At 30.9% G+C, this 25,186-nt stretch overlaps 2 protein-coding genes across 3 annotated transcripts in view; both read right to left on the bottom strand.

The window, feature by feature from the left end:
* The window catches only part of LOC107454085 (2-oxoglutarate and iron-dependent oxygenase domain-containing protein 3), a 57,143-nt gene that overhangs the window by 19,090 nt on the left and 12,867 nt on the right, over positions 1-25,186 (bottom strand). The window contains exons 1-2 of one of the 2 annotated variants that reach the window (XM_087156746.1): positions 9,005-9,484; positions 1,712-1,814 (exon numbers count right to left, since the gene is read on the bottom strand). In XM_087156746.1, coding sequence (XP_087012872.1) covers positions 1,712-1,782 — 71 coding nt within the window. In that variant the 5' untranslated portion in view covers positions 1,783-1,814; positions 9,005-9,484. Of the gene's footprint in view, positions 1-1,711; positions 1,815-9,004; positions 9,485-25,186 lie in introns of those variants that run through there. The other variant, XM_087156747.1, reaches the window with a different exon arrangement.
* LOC122268711 (uncharacterized protein K02A2.6) lies at positions 14,499-16,697 on the bottom strand. The gene is made up of 3 exons (XM_087155300.1): positions 16,130-16,697; positions 15,429-15,874; positions 14,499-15,323 (listed from the first exon to the last, which is right to left on the bottom strand). The coding sequence occupies exons 1-3, from the start codon at positions 16,695-16,697 to the stop codon at positions 14,499-14,501; spliced, it is 1,839 nt and encodes a 612-aa protein (XP_087011426.1).

The following is a 25,186-nucleotide window of genomic DNA, read 5'->3' as shown; positions in this document are numbered from 1 at the left end:
AAGAGAGAATTAAGATAAGCTAATCATTTACATAAATATTCAGTTTAAAAATTGATACCTGAATAACCCTTCAAGAGTAATAAAATAGAGAAGTGATTATGAGAAATAAGCAAATGTTTTTAACTATTATACAACACAGACTAAAATTTCTTTGTTGACAGACTATTTCTCCTACTTAAAAAAAAACTCCATCATTTGATTTCATTACTTAAAATATCTATTCCTTTTAAAAGAGGAATTAATTCTTCACAACAGAGAATAAAAAAATCTTTCTTAAAAAAAAAAAAAAAAGAAATGAAAATTTAAATTAATGAAAAGATAAATGAAAGTGAAAAAAGACTCCTCTGGATGAAGCTCACATTTCTCAAAAGTACACTTTAACTATGTCACCTATTGCTCTGCTAGAATGCAGTAACATTTTATATGAGTTCACACCTTCTGTTCTGACCCAATTAGATGACCTTTTCAATAGCACTCTAGTAATTAAGTAATTTTGCTCAGATTTAAAGATAAACAAAAAGAACAATTTGTAAAAGTTTTTGCAAAAATTTTTATAACAAAAGAAGTATCAAAGTTATCAAGGTTTTGCATATAGCTCAATATTTCTCATTATGTGTCCACAGCTTTTAATGGTTGTAACAAAATTATTTCTTTGTTTAAAATGGGTAATAAGAAATCTTTATCAACTTGCAAGGCTAAATTTAAATCAAGACCATAAATTTATGATGCGACTCTTTATAATACAGTTACTGAACTATTAAAATGTGTGCATCTTGACGAGGTATACTCAAGGAAGAATTATGATGACTTAAAACTGTATTTAATAATCCAACGATAAAATATAATAAATAACATGCTAGTAAAAGGTAAACAGAAGAATAGCAGCAAAGATCATTGAATGAAGTCCTTACATACTCTTTTTGGATCAAGAGGGCAGCGCCACTGTTTTGCAACTAAAGACTGTCATCACGTATGATAGAAAGTGATATCGGCAGACACCACAACAATCAAAACCAAAATAATAAATATAATTATAGATGGGGTTTTAAATTCTGAAAATTTCTAATGATATTTTGAAGTGAAATTAAAAAAAAAATATTTGTGAAAATAATTATTAAAAAAATTATAAAGGCTTAATGCATAATAAAAAACAAACTAGTAAATTAAATTACAACATTGAAAAAAAAATTGTAAACAAAGCATGCTTAATTGTTTCATGTTCCATCAATTATTAAAGTTTAAAATATTTTAGTTTCAAACTTACATGGCAACTATGCATAAAATATGTTAATTTTTATGCAAAACAGGGATATTTCAAGTGCCCAAAATGCAAGTGTAGACTATTCTATATTTTATTGGAAGGTTTTAAAAATGCATATTTTAAAATGTTTCTCCTGTTTAAAGGTAATTTTATATTTTCTCTCTAAAAATATAGATTATAATAGCAAATAATGCTTGTATATTGTTAAGAATCGAAAAATAAGGTTGACACATTTTAATAAAGGATAAGTTGTACTGATTCTAAAAATTCAATACTCATTACTACTGCCATTTCAAATGATCTGATCATGTCAATAACTGACATTGTCTTATATAACAAAATAAAACTTGCATGTGATCACATTAATGATAGTTAAATACAAGTAACACTGCATATTTTTTAAAAAATTGAACTAAAAATTTTAAAAATCAAAGCTAAAATATAAGTAACTCATTCTGGGTTGAGTCTTCCGTGACAGACTCTCCACTCTTCTTTTTACTTTTGCGTTGATAAACAGCCATTCCAAAAGTTACTCTTTACACACAAAGATTTCCTAAAAGATAATTTGATATAGAATTTAGAAAAATATTTGAGGAGTAACAAATAATCAATACATGTATTATCTAGAAAAAAATGTAGGGTGTGTCACGTGAATAATGGCGATCGATGTGCATCATGTGACTAAGGGGTCATACATAGAATATGTGCGACTGTCCCTAACAAAACTTAAAATAATCCCATACAATTCTGTTGCAGATAACATATATCTTACATTGGTTTATAAGTGCTTTTAAATTGCATACTTCTTTATGAATCACCCTATATATATATATATATATATATATATATATAGCATAATAAATAAAAACAAAAAGAGCATGAAGAAAATTAAGAAAAACAATAAGTTTTCTTAATTTTCCGTTATCAAAATTACTTACTAAAAAATTTCTGTGTTAATTTATAATTTTTTTCATGTGCAAATCCATTTCGGGCAAATCAGTGGCAAAAGTTATTTACTAAAAAATTTCCTTGTAAATTTTTTCCATGTGCAAATCCATTTCCGCCAAATCCGTGGCTAAAATTATTTACTAAGAAAATTTCTTTGTTAATTTATATAATTTTTCCATGTGCAAATCCATTTCAGGCAAATCCGTGGCTAAAATTATGTGAAAAACAGGCAAGTCATGTTTCTATCTCTTTTCTATGTTATACATATATAAAAAAATTTTTCTTGAATAAATATTTTATTTTCTAAAATTATTTATTGTCAACTTCTTTAGGTTATCCAGTATAATATTACCTTGCGCACATCCATTTTCGGGCCCATCCTTGGCAACTAACAAATCAAACGCACTTCAGTAATGCAGCAAGAACGCACTTTAATACAAAACTCCCCTAGTTACGCTTTTAGCTCAATTTACGATTCTGTTTTCATTTTTTTGCAATCTGGCAATCTCATTACGAAAATATTTTAAATCATTCTTGAAAATTTCCCGTTCATGTAAGTTCATTTGAATTCGCTGCTTGCTTTATAGATTTCATATCATTTTTTATTATGTTTTTTTTAAATATTTTATTTTCTGTTTTTAGGTGATATATTTTTATTTCTTGTGTTCTATTTTCTTATTGTTCTGTTTACTTATTGTAATGTTTAAAAAACTATGAAATTATTTTTCTCTTTTGATTAACTTTTTTTATCAGCATTTTTATTATGGAACAGCATTTATTAAAAAGCATTTCTAATAAACATTATTCCTTTATTGTCACTTTTTTCTAAAAGTACAGCAATGTGAGAAAGCGAAATTAGACTTTCTGTTAGACTTTTTTCACTTTTTCTTGAAAACACAGTAATTGAAAAACTGAGATGTTTAGTTTTAAAATTTTCTTTCAAGAATAATGATGGATTTTTATTTTTCCTGTTTACCTTTTGTTTATTTGGGCTTTTTAATGATAGCATGGCATATTATTTTTAGCATTAAAATTTTGTTTTAAGAATTAGGAGGAATTTTTTTTCTCTTTGTTTTTTAGTAATTTTTATGGCTGTTAGTTAGTTTTTTATTTATCTTAAATATTTCACATGGATAAATTATGATTTTTTTTTCTCTATATGTTATATACCAATAATATAATATAATTTTGATTATTTTTCAATAATGACTAAATTTAAATATCCTATATATATATACATAGCATAATAAATAAATATAAAAAACACGAAGAAAATTTTAAAAAACAATAAGTTTTATTTATTGCGCATAAGCTGCAAGTAAATAGAACTCATAAAATAAGTTCAAAATGTAGAGAAAACAAGGGAAAAATTACAGAACAATGAAAGAAGGGGATAAAAAAAAAAGAAAAATAATAATAATAATAACAAGAAACCAGAAAGAAAAAAAAATCCGAAAAAAGGACAAAAATTTTAAAAAAATCCAGAAAATAAAATATAAAGAAAAAACAGAATCAAACATTTAATGAAATCGAAAAAGTGAGTAGCGAACTCAAATGAACTTACATGAACAGGAAATGTTTCAAAAATGATTTTAAAAATATTTTCATAACAGGATTGCCAGATTGCAAAAAATAAAAACATAAGCGCAAATTGAGCTAAAAGCGCAACTAGAGGATTTTTGTATTAAAGTGCATTCTTACTGCATTACTGAAGTGCGTTTGATTTGTTAGTTACCATGGATGGGCCCGAAATGGATATGCACAAGGTAATATTATACTGGATAAATTAAAGAAGTTGACAATTAATAATTATAGAAAATAAATATTTATTTAAGAAAAATAAATAAAATAGAAAAGAGAAAGAAACATGACTTGCCTGTTTTGCACATAATTTTAGCCACGGATTTACCCGAAATGGATTTGCACAGGGAAAAATTATATAAATTAACAGAGACATTTCTTAGTAAATAATTTTAGTCACGGATTTACCTGAAATGGATTTGCACATGGAAAAATTATATAAATTAACAAAGAAATTTATTTAGTAAATAATTTTAGCCATGGATTTGCATATGGAAAAATTATATAAATTAACAAAGAAATTTTTTTTAGTAAATAATTTTAACCACCGAATTGCCCAAAATGGATTTTCACATAGAAAAATTATATAATTTAACAAAGAAATTTTTATAGTAAATCATTTTTGCCACGGATTTGCCTGAAAAGGATTTGCACAAGGAAAAATTATATAAATTAACAAAGAAATTTTTTAGTAAATATATCAACAATAATATACGATTAACTCAATAGATTTTATATAGAATTTTATTACTTTAGTTGGGTATCCATTGTTTTTTATCAAATTTTGAAAGAGTTTATTCGTTTTTTGGATAAATAAATATTACTACATATTCTTTTAATTCTATTAATTTCATTAAAAGTGGTATTTAAATATATGTTCCTAGAAACATTAGAATTCCAGGTAATTAGTTTATTTATATTAAAATAAAAACAATTTATTTTACCGTATAAATCAACAAAGCAGATATTTTCTTCTTTTATAATATCCAAATCAAAAAAATTTAAATTAATATTATCATCATGATTCTGAAGCAAGCATTACTTTTATTTTTATTATTCTTTTTTTCTCCCCTTCTTTCATTGTTCCGTAATTTTCCCCTTGTTTTCTCTACATTTTGAACTATATATATATATATATATATATATATATATATATATATATATATATATATATATATATATATATATATATATATATATATATATATATATATAAGTTCAAAATGAAGAAAAAAACAAAGAAAAATTATAGACATATGAAAAGAAGGGGGTGGGAAATAATAAGTAAAAAAACAACAAGCAATATTTTATTTAAAAAAAAAAAAAAAAAAGAAGTGAAATGTTAATTAAAAAACCGGAAAAAAAGCCGGAAAAAAAAAAGATATAATCTTTTCTTCAGCCCACACGATTATATCCGCAAAACAGAGTGCTTTCTGATATTGTATCAATAAAGCCAAAGCAAAATATATTAATACAATAGTGTGAGGAGCACTCAAAAAAATTTTTTTAAAAATAACTACATAAAAATAGATCATAAAAAGTAAATATAACATGTAAAAACAGATAATAAAATAAAATAAAAAGAAATAATAAAAAAAAATAAAAAACATTAAAAAGGGGGGACTATAAAGCGAGTAGCAAAATCATAACAACTTACATGGACAGTTATTTTTCAAGAATGATTTAGAAATGTTTTCGCAGAAAGATTGCCAGATTACAAAATATGAAAACAAAAGATAAAGTTTTTCTTAACTTTCTTAGTGTTTTCTTGTATTTATTTATTTATTATATATATATATATATATATAGTAGCAGTGTGCTCTTTTGTTAATTTTTTTTGAAGTACCATAAAAAGCTTCAACTAATTATTTTATACTATTCCTTTATCTAAATCTTTTTCTTTATTTATTATTCAAAATGAAAAGTTCTTTTTCACACTTTAATATTCACATCCTGTCTTTTAATCTATTTCTAGTATGCATTAATTAACATTTATCCCTCTACTTAACCCGTGAGAAATACTTCTTCCCTTGATCTATTTAATAGACCAATTATAATTATTAAGATTTCCCTTTTTCCCTAAAACGAAAGATTTTTACAGATTTACTTTGCAAGATTTTCCCTAACTTTTATTGAGGAGCACAACAATTTTGTGTCACTTGAATGCTAACTCTTCAATGAATATGTCTCAATAAATAATAACATACAGCCTGGTGCCTGAAACCTGCTTATTTCCACCTCTTAGCCACATACTAATATATATATATATATATATATATATATATATATATATATATATATATATATATATATATATATATATATATATATATATATATATATATAAATGCTTATTAATAATTTTTAAAAAAAAATATTGCTATTCATCAAAATCGCTATTCATTGCATTCCTAGTTAATTTGATTAAAATCCAGGGTTGGAGTTTTTGCCGGCAAAAAGGGGTTTTTGCCAGGACAGTGGCAAAAACCTGGTAAAAACCGGCAAAAACCAAATTATCTAAATTACTGATTAAATATTATTACAAAATACTTGAAACAAATTTAAATCAATCATAAGGAATAATAATTTTGATACATTACATGAAAAAATTATTTTTAACATATTAATAATTAATATAATGGTAATAATTTTTAAAAGATTGAAAGTTTGTGATCTCTTTTCATTTTAGAATCCTAAAATAAATGTTTTTTTACAAATAAATAAATATTATTATTTGCATAATATTATTATTTATTATAAAAAATTATTATTTGTATAATAATTAACTGCACATATTGATAGATATTTTATGTTTTAAATTATAGTTATATTAATTTAAAATAAGTTCATTTCACTGGAAAAAAAAGAATAATCACAAATTTTCCAATCAATAATGTTTTAAACTACTAAAATGATATATTATTACATTATCATTTAATTATAGAATAATAATTTTGTTAATTTTTTTGTAATTATTTATATTTATAGTATATATTTCAATTTTAGGAATAATTTTTATCAAAAATGTGTTTTTGTCCTCTCATCTTGGAAAATATAGGTTTTTGCCACTTTTTGCCAATTTGCTTGGCAAAAACCTGTTTTTGCCAGGACGGTTTTTACCGGTATTTACCATGGTTTTTCCCACCTGTGGCAAAATCTTGCCAACCCTGTTAAAATCATTTATAAGTATACTGCAAAAAGAGGTCAATTCAAATTTTTGTAACAGCTGATCGTTTTTATATAACATTTGTATCATTTTTTATATTAAGATTTGTCTATCATATAAAAATGTGATCCCAACTTACCGTTCAAAATTTTAAGGTAGTAAAATTTAATTAATAATTTTTTCCATTATAATATTATTCAAAAGTTCTCAAAATTTAGAAACCAATCGGATAGAATAGATATGATACTTTAATCACTTTTTTACACTTTATAAATGGCCCCTCAATTCAACTTATCAAATATTTGCAATTTTATAATTGTCAACTAAATATTTTACTTGAAAGTGGTTTAAAAAAAAGAGGCAGAATTTGGCAGATTTACAGAAAATTATTTATCTGATTTATCAATATTATATGTCAGAGGAATGAAAGAAAATTTAAAATTGATGATGATTCATAAACCTTCCTGAATTCACATGGAAAAACTTAATTAGTGTATGATCCCCAACTTCAAAAAGAGTCCACTAATGATTCGTTCTGCAGTTAAAAAAGGAGCACAAAGTTTGTATTTTAAAAACTTCCTTAAATTAATTTTTCAAAAAGAGGGCTCAAGTTTGACTTAACTTGGTAGTTATTAGAAGTAGAAGAAAAATTCAGCCATTAAATATAAATATAATCATACTATAATTGATTTTGTTGTTGTTACATACGGCTTTATTTTATTTAGAGTAATAAGAAATATTTTGATGCAGTTACTTATGATTTATAGGTATCTTTTTTTTCCCTCAGAACTTTTTCATTTTGTAAATCTTATTATGCATTGATCTAATAAAGTAATTTTAAATGTTCAATTTTTACATCCCTTTACTAGGGATACTTCCATACCAGTACCTGTTTGCACCACACAAAATGGTCCTATTACTCATGCATTTTATTATTTATTTTAAATAAAAGGAAATCACCGTTTTCTCGCATTTTCAACAGTTACGGATTTCGTTTTCCATGTGGATTTTAAAATTCCATTATTTCTCATCTGATATTATTCAGGCACTTCCAATTAAAATTGCATATATTCAACTAATCACTTTTTGAAATGTTTAAAATATGATAATAGTATCGGAAATCCATGTGGTATTTCGATTTTTTTTCAGCAGTTAACAATATTGATCCTAAAATCTCTTTTAAAGATTCAAATATATTTCAGACAATATAAAAAATTAGAATGTGCATTAGAGTATTTACTTTTTGAAGCAAAGATTCTATCGTTTTTTTTTTTGTTTCGTAGTTATTATTGCTCTTCGCAAAGCTTTTACAGTTCAATATTTTTAATACATTATTTATTCCAACGAGAAAGTCTTTTTATGAAGAGACCGATTTGTGTGATTTCGTTGTTGATACTACTTTCGGTCCAGTTATTGCGACAGTTTTCATGATTTTGAATTTTGTTTTTTAATGTGATGACGATTTGCAAAATACGAGCTCGCATGCTTTTTCCCATTCAAATGCGAAAATATAACCCACATTAAAATATATTTTTTTTCAGGTGTAGAAGGAAAAAAATCTATACATTTAAAATTGAAGAAATTATATCGAATTTGATACTGTACATGTGAGCTTTTTTTGTTAACACAAATTGCTTCTGTTACTTTAAATTAGTTACTATTAAAAACGTCACGCAGAAAGACAATGGTAGAAAGATTTGTTGAAAAAAATCTGCCCCAGGGACAATGCCCAATTACTGTTAAACTTTGTCACAAACAATGGGGAAGAAGCTTGTATGAAATCAAAATAAAAGATAGTGGAAAGAAAACATTATTAGTCACTTCGGGAAAATGTACTAACACATAGGCATTAAAGTTGGTGCAACCTGGAATTGATACGGAAATAATGTGTAAAATCAAACAATAATTCACAACAAAATAAATTGAGAATCTTAAAGTATAGGGGATGGAAGAATTTGCAACAGTTTACATCTTGCATCCATACAGAGAGTTTTGACAATTTTCTATCAACAGAAGAAAACTGATAAAAAAAAAAGGTATATACATACTGTTTGTTTTTTGAAATCCTCCAATATAATGAATATCTTTCAAAATATAAAGAAAAATATGAAAAAGAAACTAAAGCAACCGATAAATATTAGAACTTCTATACATCAAGCACTCTACCTTAAAGGTTTCCCTAATAAAAATAACAACAGATATTAAATCTGAAAAAAGAAACGACTTTTTAGGGAATTTTACGAGAATTAGATAAATTTTGAATGCACAATTTCTCTGTTTTAAAAGAAAAATAAAACTTCTCTCCGAAAATGAAACATATGAGTCTGCTTATCGCTTATAGCTCTGCGTTTCAATAGGTAAGACTTAATTTAGCCTATCAAGATTTATATGAGCTCTAAGGCTCTTCTTCGAATTCAACAAGCTTCCACCGAGTCCAACAAGAAACTCAAATTTTTTGTTCTTTTGTTTAAATTGGCTGGGTTGATATCAAAGTAAGTATCAAAAATATTGATTAAACTTAAGCTTATGGTTATAGCTTGCATAGTACAAAATTATTTTCAGGCTTCTATTTATTAAGTTTTCACATTTAGTTCTATCAGAACCGTCCCGCAGTGGGCTGATCGTTAAGACACGGTTCCCAGCAGATCACCGATGTCAAGCATCACTGGCTGCGGTCAGTGTGCGGGTGGGTGACCACTTGGATCAGCCTGCGTAGGGACCGAGGGTGTGCGGTATTGGTCCTCGTTAAACTGTTCTACTGTAAAGTGCTCGACTTCGCGTGCAGGTCGTCGGGATACCGAAGCGGGGGTGCCATCCCCTCCGCAGAGGATCAAAATTGTGATGGCATGTCTTCGGATCATCCTCAGGGATGCTTCCCAGACCGTCGCCAATAGCCCATTGTGCAGCTCTAGTGCGACGTAAATGAACAACAACAACTATCAGAACCAATGGTAGAGTAGCACGCTTGTTTATCAACAGCAAATATGAAGCAAAATTTCCCTAAGGAAAAGACAGAAGAACTTGAATAAACGACCCAGAACAGAACATTGGTAAATCATTCGGAAACAGAACGAACATTTCAAGAACTATTTCTTAATGAACAATCCTTTCAACCAATAACTTCTGATTTCGTGATCGCATATCATTAAAGATGTGTGTATTAAGATGAAATACATTTTCTTTTTCTTTTCAATTCATTATAAATTAAAAGGAAGTTATTTAAGTCCACATTGCTTACTTCATTCCACAAAATAAATGTGATTTTAAAACGTGCGGAACTGTAATAGTTTTAGAATATTCTAGTTTTTTAATAGAATAGTACAGTGTTTCCCAAACTTATGACTTTTGTGTACCCTTTCTAAATTTTTCGTAACGCTGTGTACCATTAATACAAAATGAATGCATTTTTTACTGTAAAAAAATTGCCCAAAAGTTTAAAATCACAACTGGCTGTTGATATCCCTAATTATTAACTGTTAACTCTGCAAAAAATAGCCAATAGAAAAATACGTAATCTTAAATTTTCATGACTAGCTTTGTTTTTAAATAAAATTTTGGGAAATTTTCGTTTGTTGCCAGATATTTCGCATAAGAACGCGTACCCCCGCTAAACTGTTCTCGTACCCCTGGGGGTACGCGTACCACACTTTGGGAAACACTGGAATAGTATATAATCTGTATCTATATGATTCGGAAAACAACAATAAATAATCATCCAAATTACTTGAAATAGTATCATTTGTGTTGATTATTAATAAGTTTTTTTCATTTCCTTAGTAAGCATTTTTTCAATTTTGAATGAATAATTTGAACTAGAATTCAACTATTCTGTTTTTAAGTTATATGTTAAAATTCCTTTCGGGATCTTACAATTATAAAATTTTATTGTATGGTTTGTCATCTTATAAAGTAATGAAGGGATATTTTATGATATTCCATTTGAGAATAAAATTTTCAAACAAAGAACATTGTATTTTGGAATTCCCTGGATTTATAAAGCAGGTAAGTGTTATGATTTATATAATAAAAAACTTACTTGCAATTTTTTTTTCTGATTTGATGATAGTTCTCTACAGAATGGTTTTCAACGTCTGATTAGGAACTTTAAGATTAAAATAAAAAAATAAAAGAGCAATAAGAAATTTCTTTATTTCAATCTGTGGAACTTTTAGGATCGTTCTTTTTAATCGTAAGCACTATTTATTACCCATAGGCAAAATGGGTCTTGATTTGGATTTGATGGCGTCCGCACTTTTCAACTGTGTTCAAGAGTAATAATAAACAGTGCGCATGCATTGCTACAAAAACCGCTGCTGTTTTTCTTTTTATTTTCACTAGCAGGCATCTTTAATGTATTTATATAACAATTTAAAGTTTTTTTATATTCTTTTATTATTGACGTATTACTGACTTGACGGTGATTTTAATATAAATGCAGAAGAAGGAAAAGTATTTTCTTGAAACACAGACATAGGCAGTGTGACGTTGTATCACTTAATCTCAATTTTCTGTTGGGATCGTGACCTAAAAATTAGGCCGAACCCTGACCCCTCTCCTGTGACGCCTCACTGTCTGTCGACCTTCACGCCTGTGACCTTCGGCAGCCTTTGATGTGAACACATGGAGAATGGTCAGTTATAGTCCCAGTTTGTGTATAATTGTGATTTGATTTTTGGCAGTTCATCTGTTCACTTCAAGTCCCTTTTCACCCACGATTCTGTGGCATTTTAGGTATTTTAACTTCTATCTTCAACCTTTTATATAAATATCGCCCATTTTTTTGAGCGGGTACATTGACCATAGATTCTCGTTCCAGACTCTGTGGAGTAAGGTTGTGTTGTGACCGAGCTCCCTAGCTACAATGTCATCCTATCACAGATTTGGACGTGGAGGCAAAAGGACGGCTGCTAAGCCACTCACCCATCATGCATCACTCGAACAGAGCTCCAAGAAGGGCATAGACGCTATGATCGAAGGATATAAGACACTTATGAAATCAAACTATGTAGAACACTCCATAAAGGAAATTAGAATTTTTGCAGAAAGAAGGATGATGTTATTCCCTGAGGACACTGAATTCTTAGAAAATTGGAAAGACTGGGAGATCAAGGCGATTGAGACCCTAGCTAAGACCAGAGATTCTACTAAGACTGAAACCCCCAGACAAACCGAGACTTCCGAGACTTCAGTGGAAAACATGGATACTCAAATCACGGATATAGACGTATCTACTCCAATCATTGAGCCTGAGATACAACCACAGACCACCACTCAGATGGATACAACAGATATTCCCAATCTCTCCGAGAGAAAGATAAAGAAAAGGAAGAAAAAATCCAAGACTAGTGTAAACCAAACAACATCAGCAGACTCAGAGGGCACCAGCCCAAACCCAGGTACAGCTCCCGACATCCCAGTGCCGGCAGAGTGCGAGAAGGAGGCCGAACAAGCTGAACCCACCACCTCTAGCACCAAAATTACGGACTCAACTCCTAATAGAAAAATGAAAACCCTCATCAGAGGTCTTCAAACTGATACAGATTTACTCGAATTGGAGAAATACCTTAAAGACTTCGGACTTCTCCCGGAAAAAATAGTTCAGCTGCAGCGAAGAAGAGGGGAGGAGCTTAGTGTGTTGTTATGTATTATTTCAGTACATATTAAATAAATGAGCAGGATCTAGCATCTCGCAAACACATTTAATAACAACTTAACGAGATACACAAACACAAACTGAAACTAAACATAAAAGCAAACTGAAACTAAAACTAAACAGTTAACACACAGTTACAGTTAATCTGGCTGATGCCACATCTCCCCCCTTTAAAGATTTAGTCTATTGGGAGCTTTCACAATTCTTCCAGAGCGAGTCACAACAGTTTTTGGAGATACATCCTTCTTTTGAGTTAACACTGTAGGAACTGGATCCGTTATTTCTGGTAAGCTCCTTCTGTTATCTCTTTCTGAAAGAGCTTCCTCTAAATCATCGTTTAGCGGTGGAATCTGTAGTTTAGATCCTGGAATCAAATGTTTCCTATTCCGTCGAAGCACTTGTTTGCCTTCTTTAACAAAGTATGACCTTGGTGATTCAGCTTTTCTCTGTACAGTTCCAACAGCCTTCCTATCAGTTATCCATATCTTGTCACTCGGATGTATTGGTTTCAATTCATGAGCATTGTGCCTCCGATCATAATCCTTTTTCTGTCTTTCTATTCTTTTCTCTTCTTTTTCTTCCAGTATCTCCTTCTCTATTAGCTTTGGTTGAAGTAGTGAAATTGCTAAAGGTAAGGTTGACTGTAGTCGACGCCCCATCAACAATTCAGCAGGACTGTAGCCGTTCTTTAAAGGTGTTGTCCGATAACTCAATAAAGCCAAGTAAGGATCTTTAGACTTTTTGAATCTTAATTTAATTATCTTCACTGCTGCTTCAACAAAACCGTTGCTTTGAGGATATCTTGGACTTGAAGTAATGTGCTTAAAACCGTATACTTTTGCAAAGTTTTGAAACTCTGCTGTTCTAGTAACTTCAAACTGTGGTCCATTATCTGATCTTACAACATTTGGAATTCCATGTCTGGCAAAAATTGATTTGCAGTGTAAAATTACTTCTTTTGATGTTAAACTATCCAGTTTTGCCACTTCTGGATAACGTGAGTAAAAATCTGTAACTAATAAATACCATTCTGCATGGAGTTTAAATAAGTCCATAGCTACAATTTCCCATGGTCTCTGAGGAAAACTAGTTGGTTTCAAAGGTTCAGAACAGTTTTTAGCTTCCTGTATACATGAAGGACAGTCCCGAACTAATTCCTCTATTTGTTTACTGATGCCAGGCCAATATACTGCTGAATTCGCCAAAGCTCGACATTTATTAATTCCCATATGCCCTTCATGGATTTTGCCCAATATTTTTTGTCGTAGCCTATTTGGCACGATTATTCGGTTTCCTCTCATTAACAAGCCATTCTGTATGGAGATTTCATATCTTAGAGGCCAAAAGGGTAAACAGGATGGTACTATCTGGTTTTTCTCCGGCCAACCTTGAGAAGCGTAATTGATCAACATATTGCATGTTGAGTCAGTCTCTTGTTCTAGTTTTATCTGGTAAAGTCTCTCTGAAGGCATCGGAACAGATTCTAAAACTTGATTGATAAAAGCTTCAACTTCCTCTTCCAATTCCAGATTTGGAGTTTCTTGTTGACGTGGTGCTCTAGATAGTGCATCTGCTACGCAAAGATTTTTCCCAGGAGTGTGGAAAACATCAAAAGAATATCTCATGAGCCTCATTTTGAGACGTTGTAGGCGAGGTGTTAAATCATCCAAAGATTTTCTAGTAAGTATTGGGACAAGAGGTTTATGATCTGTCTCCAAAAGGAACTTGGTACCCATTAGATAATTGGAAAATTTTTCGCATGCCCATGTAAGTGCAAGGGCTTCTTTTTCTATCTGAGCATAACGTTGTTCAGTAGGAGTTAGAGTTCTGGATGCATAAGCTACCACCTTGATTGTAGAATCATGCTTTTGACACAGTGTGGCTCCTAATCAATAAGAAGAAGCATCGGCTGTAACAATTGATTGTTTGTTTGGGTCATAGATGGTAAGTATAGGTTCAGATAACAAAATGTCTTTTAACTTTTTTAGTGCGGTTTCCTGAGGAGAGTTCCAAACAAATTTATTCTTTGTGGATAACATAGAAATCAAAGGCGCCATAATATCTGAAAATCGTGGAATAAATCTTGCTAAATAATTTGCCATTCCAAGTAGCTGTTTCAGTTCAGTTTTGTTTGTTGGGTTTCTGAAATTTTTTATGGCTTTTACTTTGTCCTGATCTAGGTGTATTCCTGAGTCATCAATGACATGACCAAGATATTTTATAGATTTAACAGAGAAACAGCATTTTTGTTTATTAAGAGTGATTCCCGTTTCTTTCAGACGGATTAAAGTAGATGTTAAACATTCATCATGCTCTTTTTGATTTGAACCCCAGACGAGTATATCATCCATGTGACATATAATACCAGGAAGACCTTCTAAAGTTTGTGACATTCTACGTTGAAAATGTTCTGGAGCAGATGATATTCCGAATGGTAGACGTAAGAAACGAAATCTGCCAAAGGGTGTGATGAATGTTGTGAGATATGAAGATTCTTCATCAAGAGGAATTTGCCAAAACCCAGAGTTTGCATCTAATTTCGAAAAGATTTTCGCCCCAGCCAAAAGTGATAAATTGTATTCTGTTGTTGGCAATGGGTGCCATTCTCTTTTGATGCTTCTGTTGAGTGTCGTTAAGTCAACACATATTCGCACACTTCCATCTTTTTTTCGTACTACCACTGCAGGAGAACACCAATCAGTAGGTTTTTCTACCTACTGAATAACATATAATTCTTGCATTCTCTGTATTTCTAGTTTAGTTTTCTCCAGAAGTGGTATTGGAATTCGACGTGGAGAAGTTAGGGCATATGGTTTAACATCACTATTAAGTTCAACATGGTAACTTCCTTTCAGTAAGCCAAGTCCTTGAAATAACGAAGGAAATTCATGGAAAGGATTAAAACTTGTAATGTTGAGCACAGACTGATATTGGATATTGGGACCAAGTCCAAAAAATTTTATGGCAGGTTTTCCTAATAAACATGTTTGGAGTCCTTCTATAACATAAATTTCTTCTAAGCACTTTTTTCCATTATATTCAACATTTTCAAGCAGTTTTCCCATTAACTTCAAGGGTGTCTTATCGGGGCCAAAAATCACTTTATCTGCACTTTTTAGTTCTGCATGTTTGAGTACTGTGGAGGCAATACTGCTTGGAATAACAGAGTAGTCTGCACCACTATCAATTTTAAATTGGATGCATTTTCCTAGTATTTTAACAGGAACAACCCACTCATCTGTGTCTTGTGTACTTCCTACTAGTCCTACAAAACCAGCATCACAAAGTTCATTGACTCTTTTAATAGTAGATAAACAAACATTATCCCAATGTCCTCTTTTCTTGCATTTTCTGCAATTTTAGTCCTTTGCTGGGCAGTTTCTTTTTTCATGTGGCTGTTTACCACACCATTTGCAATTTTTTCGCTGATAATTAGTCTTCGAATCTTGATATTTACTTTTCGAATCATGAAAATTACTTTTGTCTGCATTAGTTGTTTTATTATATTTCTTCTTTTGACTAATAGCATTAACTGTAGAATTTTCAACTAGTAGTGATTGTTGTTTCTTAACTGATTCCGAAAGACGTACTTTGTCAATTGCAGTTTGCAGGGTAAGTTCAGAATCAAGTTGTAATTTTTCGCTTAAAGTTTGATCTTTAATACCAACAACTATACGGTCACGAAGCAATTCGTCATGTAAATTACCATATTCACACTTGTCAGCAAGAGCATATAAAGCAGTAATAAAATCATTGACAGACTCACCTTCTTTTTGAATTCGCCGATTGAACTGAGCTCGTTCGAATATTATATTTCGTTTAACAACAAAGTGAGTGTCGAAACTATTCAAAACCTCTTGGAATTTCTTTTTATCCTCTTCCGATATACTGAGCGAAAGAAATATGTCCTCGGCTTTATCGCCCATAACGTATATGAGAGCATCCACTTGTTCCTCTTCTGTTTTTGTTATTAGTCCAGAAGCAGTTCGGAAACGTAGAAATCTTTGCTTCCATTTAGGCCATTCCGAGGGAATCGAAAAAGGAAATGATTCTGGCGGCGTTATATGATATGCAGGAGCTGATGTCATGATGTAATTTCAGAATATCGAAGGAGAGTCAAAACGTACTGCGTTAATTTGTTTTCTTTTACCGCTGCCACCATGTGTTGTTATGTATTATTTCAGTACATATTAAATAAATGAGCAGGATCTAGCATCTCGCAAACACATTTAATAACAACTTAACGAGATACACAAACACAAACTGAAACTAAACATAAAAGCAAACTGAAACTAAAACTAAACAGTTAACACACAGTTACAGTTAATCTGGCTGATGCCACACTTAGGCCCCTCCCACTTTTTCTCATCATCCAATGGGATACAGCCAGCAACAGAAACATCTACAACATTAAGACTATCCTAGAAAAGCCAGTACAGATCGAGCGCTTCAGAGGCGGCAGATTCCAGGTCCAATGCTTCAAATGTCAGAAATTTGGGCACACTCAAAGAAATTGTACTGCCACAGCTCCTGCCTGCATGAAATGCGCCAAAGAACATTACACGTACGAGTGCACAAAACCACCTACAGAACCAGCGACATGCATCAACTGTAATGGTGAGCACCCAGCCTGTTTTACAGGCTGCGGTGCAAGACCCAGGAGGATCCCTAAAGCTGAAAGACAACCCAAGAATGCCACTAACTCCGCAACCAGATTCCTCAAAATTTTTCAAGAAATGAAAGAGCTACTCAAGGACGAAAGCTAGTGAAACTACTTAGATCCCTACTCCCTGAGACCAAGAATTAGAGCCCACAAGTCTACCACTCACGTGATTTCCACAGCGCTAGGCTGTGGCGAACTTTTCATATATTTCACTTTGAAATTTATGCCTATGCAAATTAGGACTCTCAAATTTAGACGAATCAGTTAGCGGCGCTTCGCGCCGAATACTGAGATTTTCATCATTTCCAACGTTCCAACGAGCGGGTGCATTCGAATTAATTTTCGTATCAATACTCTACGATCCCTTAACAGGGATTTTTCATTTTTTACCCCCTCCTCTCTTTGAGAGACGGAGCTTCGTTTAATTGTATCATGGCGTTCATTCTTCCACCCCACGAGGGTGCTTCCGCTGACATTCAATAGCAGTCTCCATTGTGGATAGTTTTCATTTGATGTGACCATCTCTTCTTAAAAAGTCAAATTTATGTTTTTTCGATATAGTTAACACGCCAAAATGGAAGTATTTCGAGATAGCGTCAGGGACGATGCTATGTTGTGTGGCGTCTTCGATGTCGTGTCTTACCCACCGTTCCAGATAACCACCAGTTGTGCCTCTGTTGATAAAAATTTTCTCATTCCTGAGCTACTGTGCTATGTGATACCTTGCCTTTGAATATTGTGACATTGAGTTCTTTCAGCGATATGCATAAAATAAAATGTGAGTTCCCATAAAGTGGACTCACTCATTATTATAATGGACTAGTGGATTTTTCTTGTTGGTAAACAAAACAACTTCCATGGAGAGCAAGAGGTATGTCTTTTTTGAAGTGTATTCTTCTGGTAAAAAAAATTGCAGCATGATGTTTTTTGTACAAACCTATATAGATTTGTTCGGCCCTAATTATCTCTCTTAAATTTTTATTATCATTGGGTCCTATTTTTATTTTTTTATAACAGCACCAACCCAAGCCAACAGGCAGGATATGAAAATCAATCCTAGACAAACATCAATTGAGACAGTTTTTGCAACCCATGCTTCGGTTCAAATAATAGAACCTCAAAGAACCGATCTGCAAGTTTTGGCCCTCCGTGGTATATAAGGGCCTAAGAAGACGGAAATGTCATGCACTGAGCGATGCCCATCTATTATGAACTATTTCTGCCCGTTCTTCCAAACAGGTACTTCTATTTAACAAAATTATCTCAATTTTATGTTTTCTAATAATTATTGTCGAAAATTACTTTTAAGTAAGTTCAGTATTATTTGTCTTATCAGAATTAAATGATTTGACGAGATTGTCAAATCAGTCACCAAATAATTAAATTGCGATAAAATAGTTAAAACGATAAAACAGCTGAATTTAATTTTAAGCCATAATTATAGAAAACAACAGCAAAAAATTAAGATAATTTCGTATAAAAAAGGGTACCTGTTCAGAAGCAGACAAAGAAATAGATGATAATAAAATAAGCGCTCCGAGTGGCGTACGACAACTTTTCCATGCTTGGATTTCTTTGGAATTTTAAACCTGAAGATGTACCCTAACTTACCTTGAAGTTTGTTGCAAGATTTTCGTGACCCCCTGCTATATATAATGTTTTTAAACTTGTACATTTCGACAAAAAAATCAAATGAAAATGTCATTAAAGAAACTGCAGCTTTAGGAGTAAACTAATTTCTGATTTAAATTTCTCGCCTCCGAGTTAGGCAAGTATTTGTATATATGCAACCAAAAATTTGTTCCCTATTATTATTATTTAATAATGAATAATAACATCACGGAATAATTATGAATTGCATATTTTAAAAAATCAATCGTTAGGTGAAAAACTTCTCAAAAGTTGAAGATATTTGGAGCGGGCTTCAAAAGCTCCATGTCGTGGAACTGAGTCATTAAATTCTACGATTTTGTGCGGTATGGAATTTTTCAGATTCCTCTCAAATTCCGGATTTTATCATTTAAAATTACGTAGATTAAATTTGTATAAAAATTTTGAATATTATTGAAATCAAAATTTTTCAAGTAAAAATATCAACCAATAGTTATAAAAAATAATTTTTTACACGGATTTTCCTTTGGATAATGAAGTTTCATAATTGTACGCAAAAAATCTTTTTCATTCGCTTTATTAATTTCGAAAAGACCCCAAAAGTAAAATTTACACGAATGGGCCCAAACTTTAGACAATTCTCTTAAGAGCTTAAACTGTTAGGCTTCTTGCTTAAATTGTTAGGACCCTATTTTCCAGATTACGGTTTTTGCTGATCAAGAACTTGAATCCGGAGAAAAAAGTTTATTCAGAGAAACTTAAAGTATAGTCTGCACAAATCAATTTGCTTATTTAGGGTTATTGGAAGGTACCTGAGTCTTAACAGGAGAAAACAGTGGTAGGAAAAACTACATTATTTTTGTAGTTTACTACAACTACTTTGTTACAAATGTAGCAAACGACAACTACTCTTTTTCAAATGTAGTGACTATAAACTACTTTGGATTTTATTAACTACTTCAATACTTTGAAGAGACGAACTTTGTTGGAGAACTTAATTTAAAACCATGTTCAAAGTGGTTTTGAATAAGAAATTGGCTTACATTAAATATAAGGAATAATTAAGAATTATTTATCCATGTTTACACAAGCCAGTCAGTTATTCCAAAACCGTCGAAGTTATTCCGTTAGTTATTCTGTGTTTCTATTCTTAACTAACGTTAAAAGTTGTTGCCTGGAATTGCTACAAACTACCGTTTTTTTTTTGTATTGCACTACTCACTACTACAATCCTTTTTTTAAGAGCCCTGATGGATCAGGGAATAGAGCATTCGCTTTCCAATGAGGTGAATCGGGTTCGAATCTCAGCGATGGCTGGTCCATAAGAATTCCGCATTTGCCTTGCACACACCACAGTGCTGACGTAAAATATCCTCATTGGTAGACGGATCATGGGTTAGAGTCCCCTTGTCGTCAGGCTAACCATAGGAGGTTTTCGTAGTTTTCCTCTCCGCGTAACGTAAATGCAGGTTAGTTCCATCAAAAAGGTCTCCACGAGGGCAAATTTCTCCCAATACTTGATCCAGCAGTTCCCTCGTTTTCTGGATTGGGTTCGAAATTACAAGGGTATGGAGTTGAACATTTGTAGTCGTAAATCCAAACAAATTGGGTCGGTTGTTCAACGACGGTTATAAAATACTTTTTTACATTACACTACAAACTATGAAAAACAGTAGCGACTACAATAGTTACGCTTCTTGGAGTGCGCTACTTACGAAAAATGATCATTCCGAAAGTTATTAACTGTTTATTAATCATAAATAATTTATTTATTTTTCCGCTGTGTACAACTGATGAAACTGAAGATTTTAATTATTTCCTGAGAGGCTACATTGCAGAGGGGCAGGGAGAGATAGAGAATCAGTCATCCATTGGACACTAAAATTTTAAATTTATTCTTATAATTTTCATTCTGAAAATATCAGTTTTATAAGATTATCAACTTATTATGAATAAAACTGGTGGGCATAAAAAATTGAAATAAAGTTCTGTGATTGCTTGGAGAGGTTTTATTAATTGTTAATAGAAAATATCTCGAAGTTTCTAGGCAATAGACAATTTTTAAGCTGATTTCTGTCCAAAAACAAAAAAAGTTATTTTAATCCCCTTTGAAAAGAAAATTTGAATCGATTTATAAATTATTTATGATCTTCTAAGTTTTTAGAATTTAAACACATTAACTTTTTATCTGATATTATTTAGATTATGTTGTTTTTGCTATATTTATTCGAGGATTTCATACTAAAATCAAATTAACATAACTTATTATAGCTATATACAAAATTTTAGGGATTATCATTTTTACAGCTTTAATCGAGTCTTCTAGGCAACAAAGTTTGAAGGGGAAAAAAGTGCTTGAAAAATAAAATGTAGATTATATAGTAATTCTAATGCACATTCATAGAGTTTTCTATAATTTACGATATTTCTTTTTTCTATAACTCAAGGAATTGCTGAATGTTTAGTGGCATTTTAAAAACATTGAAATATGTTATGTTTAAGAATGAGATATTGAAATAATATGCTGCATATTGTATGATTAATTGTTTAAAAAATTGCTTCATTCTAAAAAATTGCTGGTTTTCTTTGGATAAATATGATTAGAAAATGGCATCCTCATGTTTCGATACATTCTGAAACTTACGTTCGCAAATTCACCATAAAATGTCGCACAGCATATTATTCAATTACGATAAGCTACATTTACCACCAAATACTGCTACTATGATTATTTTTGTTTCCTTATATATATCTGATACTCTCTTCTTAAACAGAGCTCGTAAGATCCTTAAGATACTGAAATGGGGGCACAAAAACTTAAAAGATAAAATATTTAATTTCATTAACTCAAAATATCTGGTCTCAAAATTTTAATTTTTAAGTTAAATATATAACTTTTACAATATTGATGCTCTTACGTTTTTAAAGACCACATGAATCCTGTTAAAATATTAAAATGCATATGTTTACTTTAACGAGTGTAAAATCCTTATCAAAATAAAGATCAAGACCCAACTGTAAAACAGTATAATTGACGATAAAAAGTCAACTGGCTTCAAATCATGTGAAGAGGGTAGTAAAAGTCGACAAGTGTCGAGCTTTCAAATATTATCGCCCATTCTCAAGACTTGTCAGGCTTGAATAACTTGTGACTTTTATTATTGTACGCTCAAAACATGTCTATTTTTATTATCATCTATTATTTTTTTAAATCAATGAAGTTTTTATATTTTCGATTCAGTTTCTGGAGATTATCCATTTAGTTACACATCATATTAAATTATTTCACTCGATATTAAAATAAGTTTTACATAAGTTAGAGGCACAGGTTCTTAGATTAAAAAAATTAATAATTCACTGCTTTGTAAAAAAAATCAATGCAGTACAATTTTTTTTTGCTGCAAGCCTTAACATTTTAATTTAAGGACCTGAATTAAATTATTCAAGCTACATGATTTAATGCATTTATAGTATAATAGTAAACGGGGCTTCCATCACATGTCCGTAACCTTAATACCGCTATCATTAAATAAATGGAATAAGCTTAGATAAATAATAAAAGTTAATTTTTTCCTCGTTTTAATTTTCAAGGAATAATATGTTTCGATCAAACAGATTTCATTCTGGAAATAGCGAAATTATTGAGTAGGTCCCTTGGAGCAATATGAGTCTTCAAAAAAAAACTTGATTATAATTTAGAAAGGAACTTTACTTTATAGAAAACCTAAATTATAGTACTAAAAAAATTGATTAGTATATTAATGAAGAAATAATAAACGTAAAAGGGTAAAGAATGAGATTTTTAAAAATATTAAAATTTAATTAAATAGTTGGTAAAATAGTTCTGCGAAACACTTCCGGAAATTTCTTTTAAGATTAAGACGATATAGGGTAAACCAACCAGTGAAGGAACACACCCCAGTGAAGGAACATTTCATAGATATTTTTTAAAAATAAGATTTTAAACGTTTTAATTTCGATGGATTGGTAACAGTAGCTTACTACCTAACAATAGGAAGTCATCTAACAATGCACTGAGTTACCTGATCTTAGAGTCTTCTCTGGAAAAAGTTTTGAATTTGTTAGTATCTGTTCCACGCCTTATTTCTTTGACAAATTATAAGGTCAGGGTTTGTAGTCATCCGTTTAAAGTACAATTAATTGCATATAATAATGATTTTTTTCCCTCATTGTGAAAGAGAGAATTCAAAATATGGTTATTGAAGTTACGTTTTATTTATTTTAAGCATCATAACATAAGCAAGTACTGAGATTAGGGGGTGTTTATTAATTGGATTACAAAGCGATGAAAAACCAATGAATAAACAAGTGTTCCTTTACTGGGATTTTTTCAAGTTAATGAAAATAAAAGAAAAAAATTTAATTTTCTTGTACCTTCAGTCATATTATACATCAAAATTATGTTGAAAATGCAAAAATCAACTTCTAACCAGTGAAGGAACAGACATGTTCCTTCACTGGGAATAGATTTCCCAGTGAATGAACAGTATGTGTGAAATATGATTTTACATGGATAATTAGTAGTTTGAGGTATAGAAGACACCTAAAATTCAGTTAAATGTTGTATGAATAGTTCCTATAACAATTTCATTTCAAAATGCAAATTTAATTGCTAAATTTATTTAAAGAATTATAATAATAATTTATTTATTATTTATCTTTATAAATGTAGTGATTAGTTATTACATCATACCTTAGACAACTTAATAAACTATGTTTACTGATTGAATATAACAACTAAATATAATAATAAAAGCTGGAATAGAAAATTTCTTTGCAGGTTTTTGTGCCAATAATTAGCTAAATTATTGTCCTATTGCGGTCTTTAACGTCCTGATGGGAACTGGTAGGAAAAATCCATTTAAAGACAATCATCCAGGTGAAAAATGGGTGAAGTTTTTTTTAAGACGACATCCACCGATAACTCAGTGCAGTGTGAAGATAATTTCAAAAGGCAAAACTTCCCTTAGAGAATAATATTCGAAATACTGGTTTTAAGAACTTTAAAAGAATCTTTAGGAGGGAAGTAGCCCTGGCATCCTTTTAGAAAGTGATTGCATTTACAATGCGAACGAAATAAGAGTTAAATACTGCCCTTAAACGGGAAAAATCTTTGGTCCTAAAAATTATAAGGATTTATATTCTAAAGTACCTAGGAAAGAAAAAAGTACCTTCATCGGTAGTTTTTCCTTACTGAAGAATTCTTTGAGATATTACAGAATCAGTCACTGCTAAATATTTCATTGGAAAAAGCGATTCATGAAATGAAACGATGACCGCAGCAACATTTTACAAATATATTGCAAACGTTTCTACCCATGGCTAATTAAAAATGCTCTCAAATTCCTTATTTTGCTTCTTCTGGATAGATATAAATCTCATATCAATTTGAAACTGAGCAAGTTTTGTTCATCAAAACAAATTTTCTGGTTTAGTTTTCTACCTAATTCATGGAAATCTCCCGTCAGATCTTGAAAATAAAAGAATTGTAAAACATATTATTATATATACAAGAATCAAGGTAAATCATATTTTATTAGGGAGAAGGTGAGGTTTACATCTTGTTACGTTTAAGGCTGAACAACAACTAACTAGCGCGGGATAACAAAAGGTTGAGTTGAGTTGAGTCGTTGCAAGGCGTATTTACACTGAAGATAAAATACATGACAATTCTCTGGCACTTAAATAAAAGGTTAATTATGAATTATTAAAATTTAAGAGTCAATAACGAATAATTAGAGATTTAATCTGATGACTGGTCTTTTTTCCCGAGTTGATCTCCTTAACTGCATTGGATTTCTCTGGGTTACAGGACTAGATACTGGAAGAGAGGAGGGTATGGTGGATGTAGAGCTGGATACTGGAAGAGAGGAGGGTATGGTGGGTGTAGAGCTGGATACTGGAAGAGAGGAGGGTATGGTGGGTGTAGAGCTGGATACTGGACGAGAGGAGGGTATGGTGGATGTAGAGCTGGATACTGGAAGAGAAAAGTGTACTGTCCTGGGCCTAGAAAATTTTAAAGAAGGAGTTATTGATTTTTCAACTTGACAACCTCTTAATTGGTTAAAGTGACGCTTGATCACATAACCGTCGTCTAATTCAATGAGATAGTGAACTCGTCCAAGTTTTTCAACAACAGTTCCATACTTTCATTTAGCAGATGATGTATAGTTGCGAGACTGTACTCTTTCTCCTAACTTGAAAATTTTGTTAAATTCTGGCTGCAAGGCATTATTTTTTTGTCCTTTAGTTGGTTTGATTAAGTCGAATTCACATCTTAAG

This window comes from Parasteatoda tepidariorum, chromosome 2 (assembly GCF_982258835.1).
Source record: "Parasteatoda tepidariorum strain Cologne lab strain chromosome 2, Ptep-v5.0, whole genome shotgun sequence".
Classification (NCBI taxonomy): Eukaryota; Metazoa; Arthropoda; class Arachnida; order Araneae; family Theridiidae; genus Parasteatoda; species Parasteatoda tepidariorum.
This window is presented reverse-complemented; position numbering and strand designations above follow the sequence as displayed.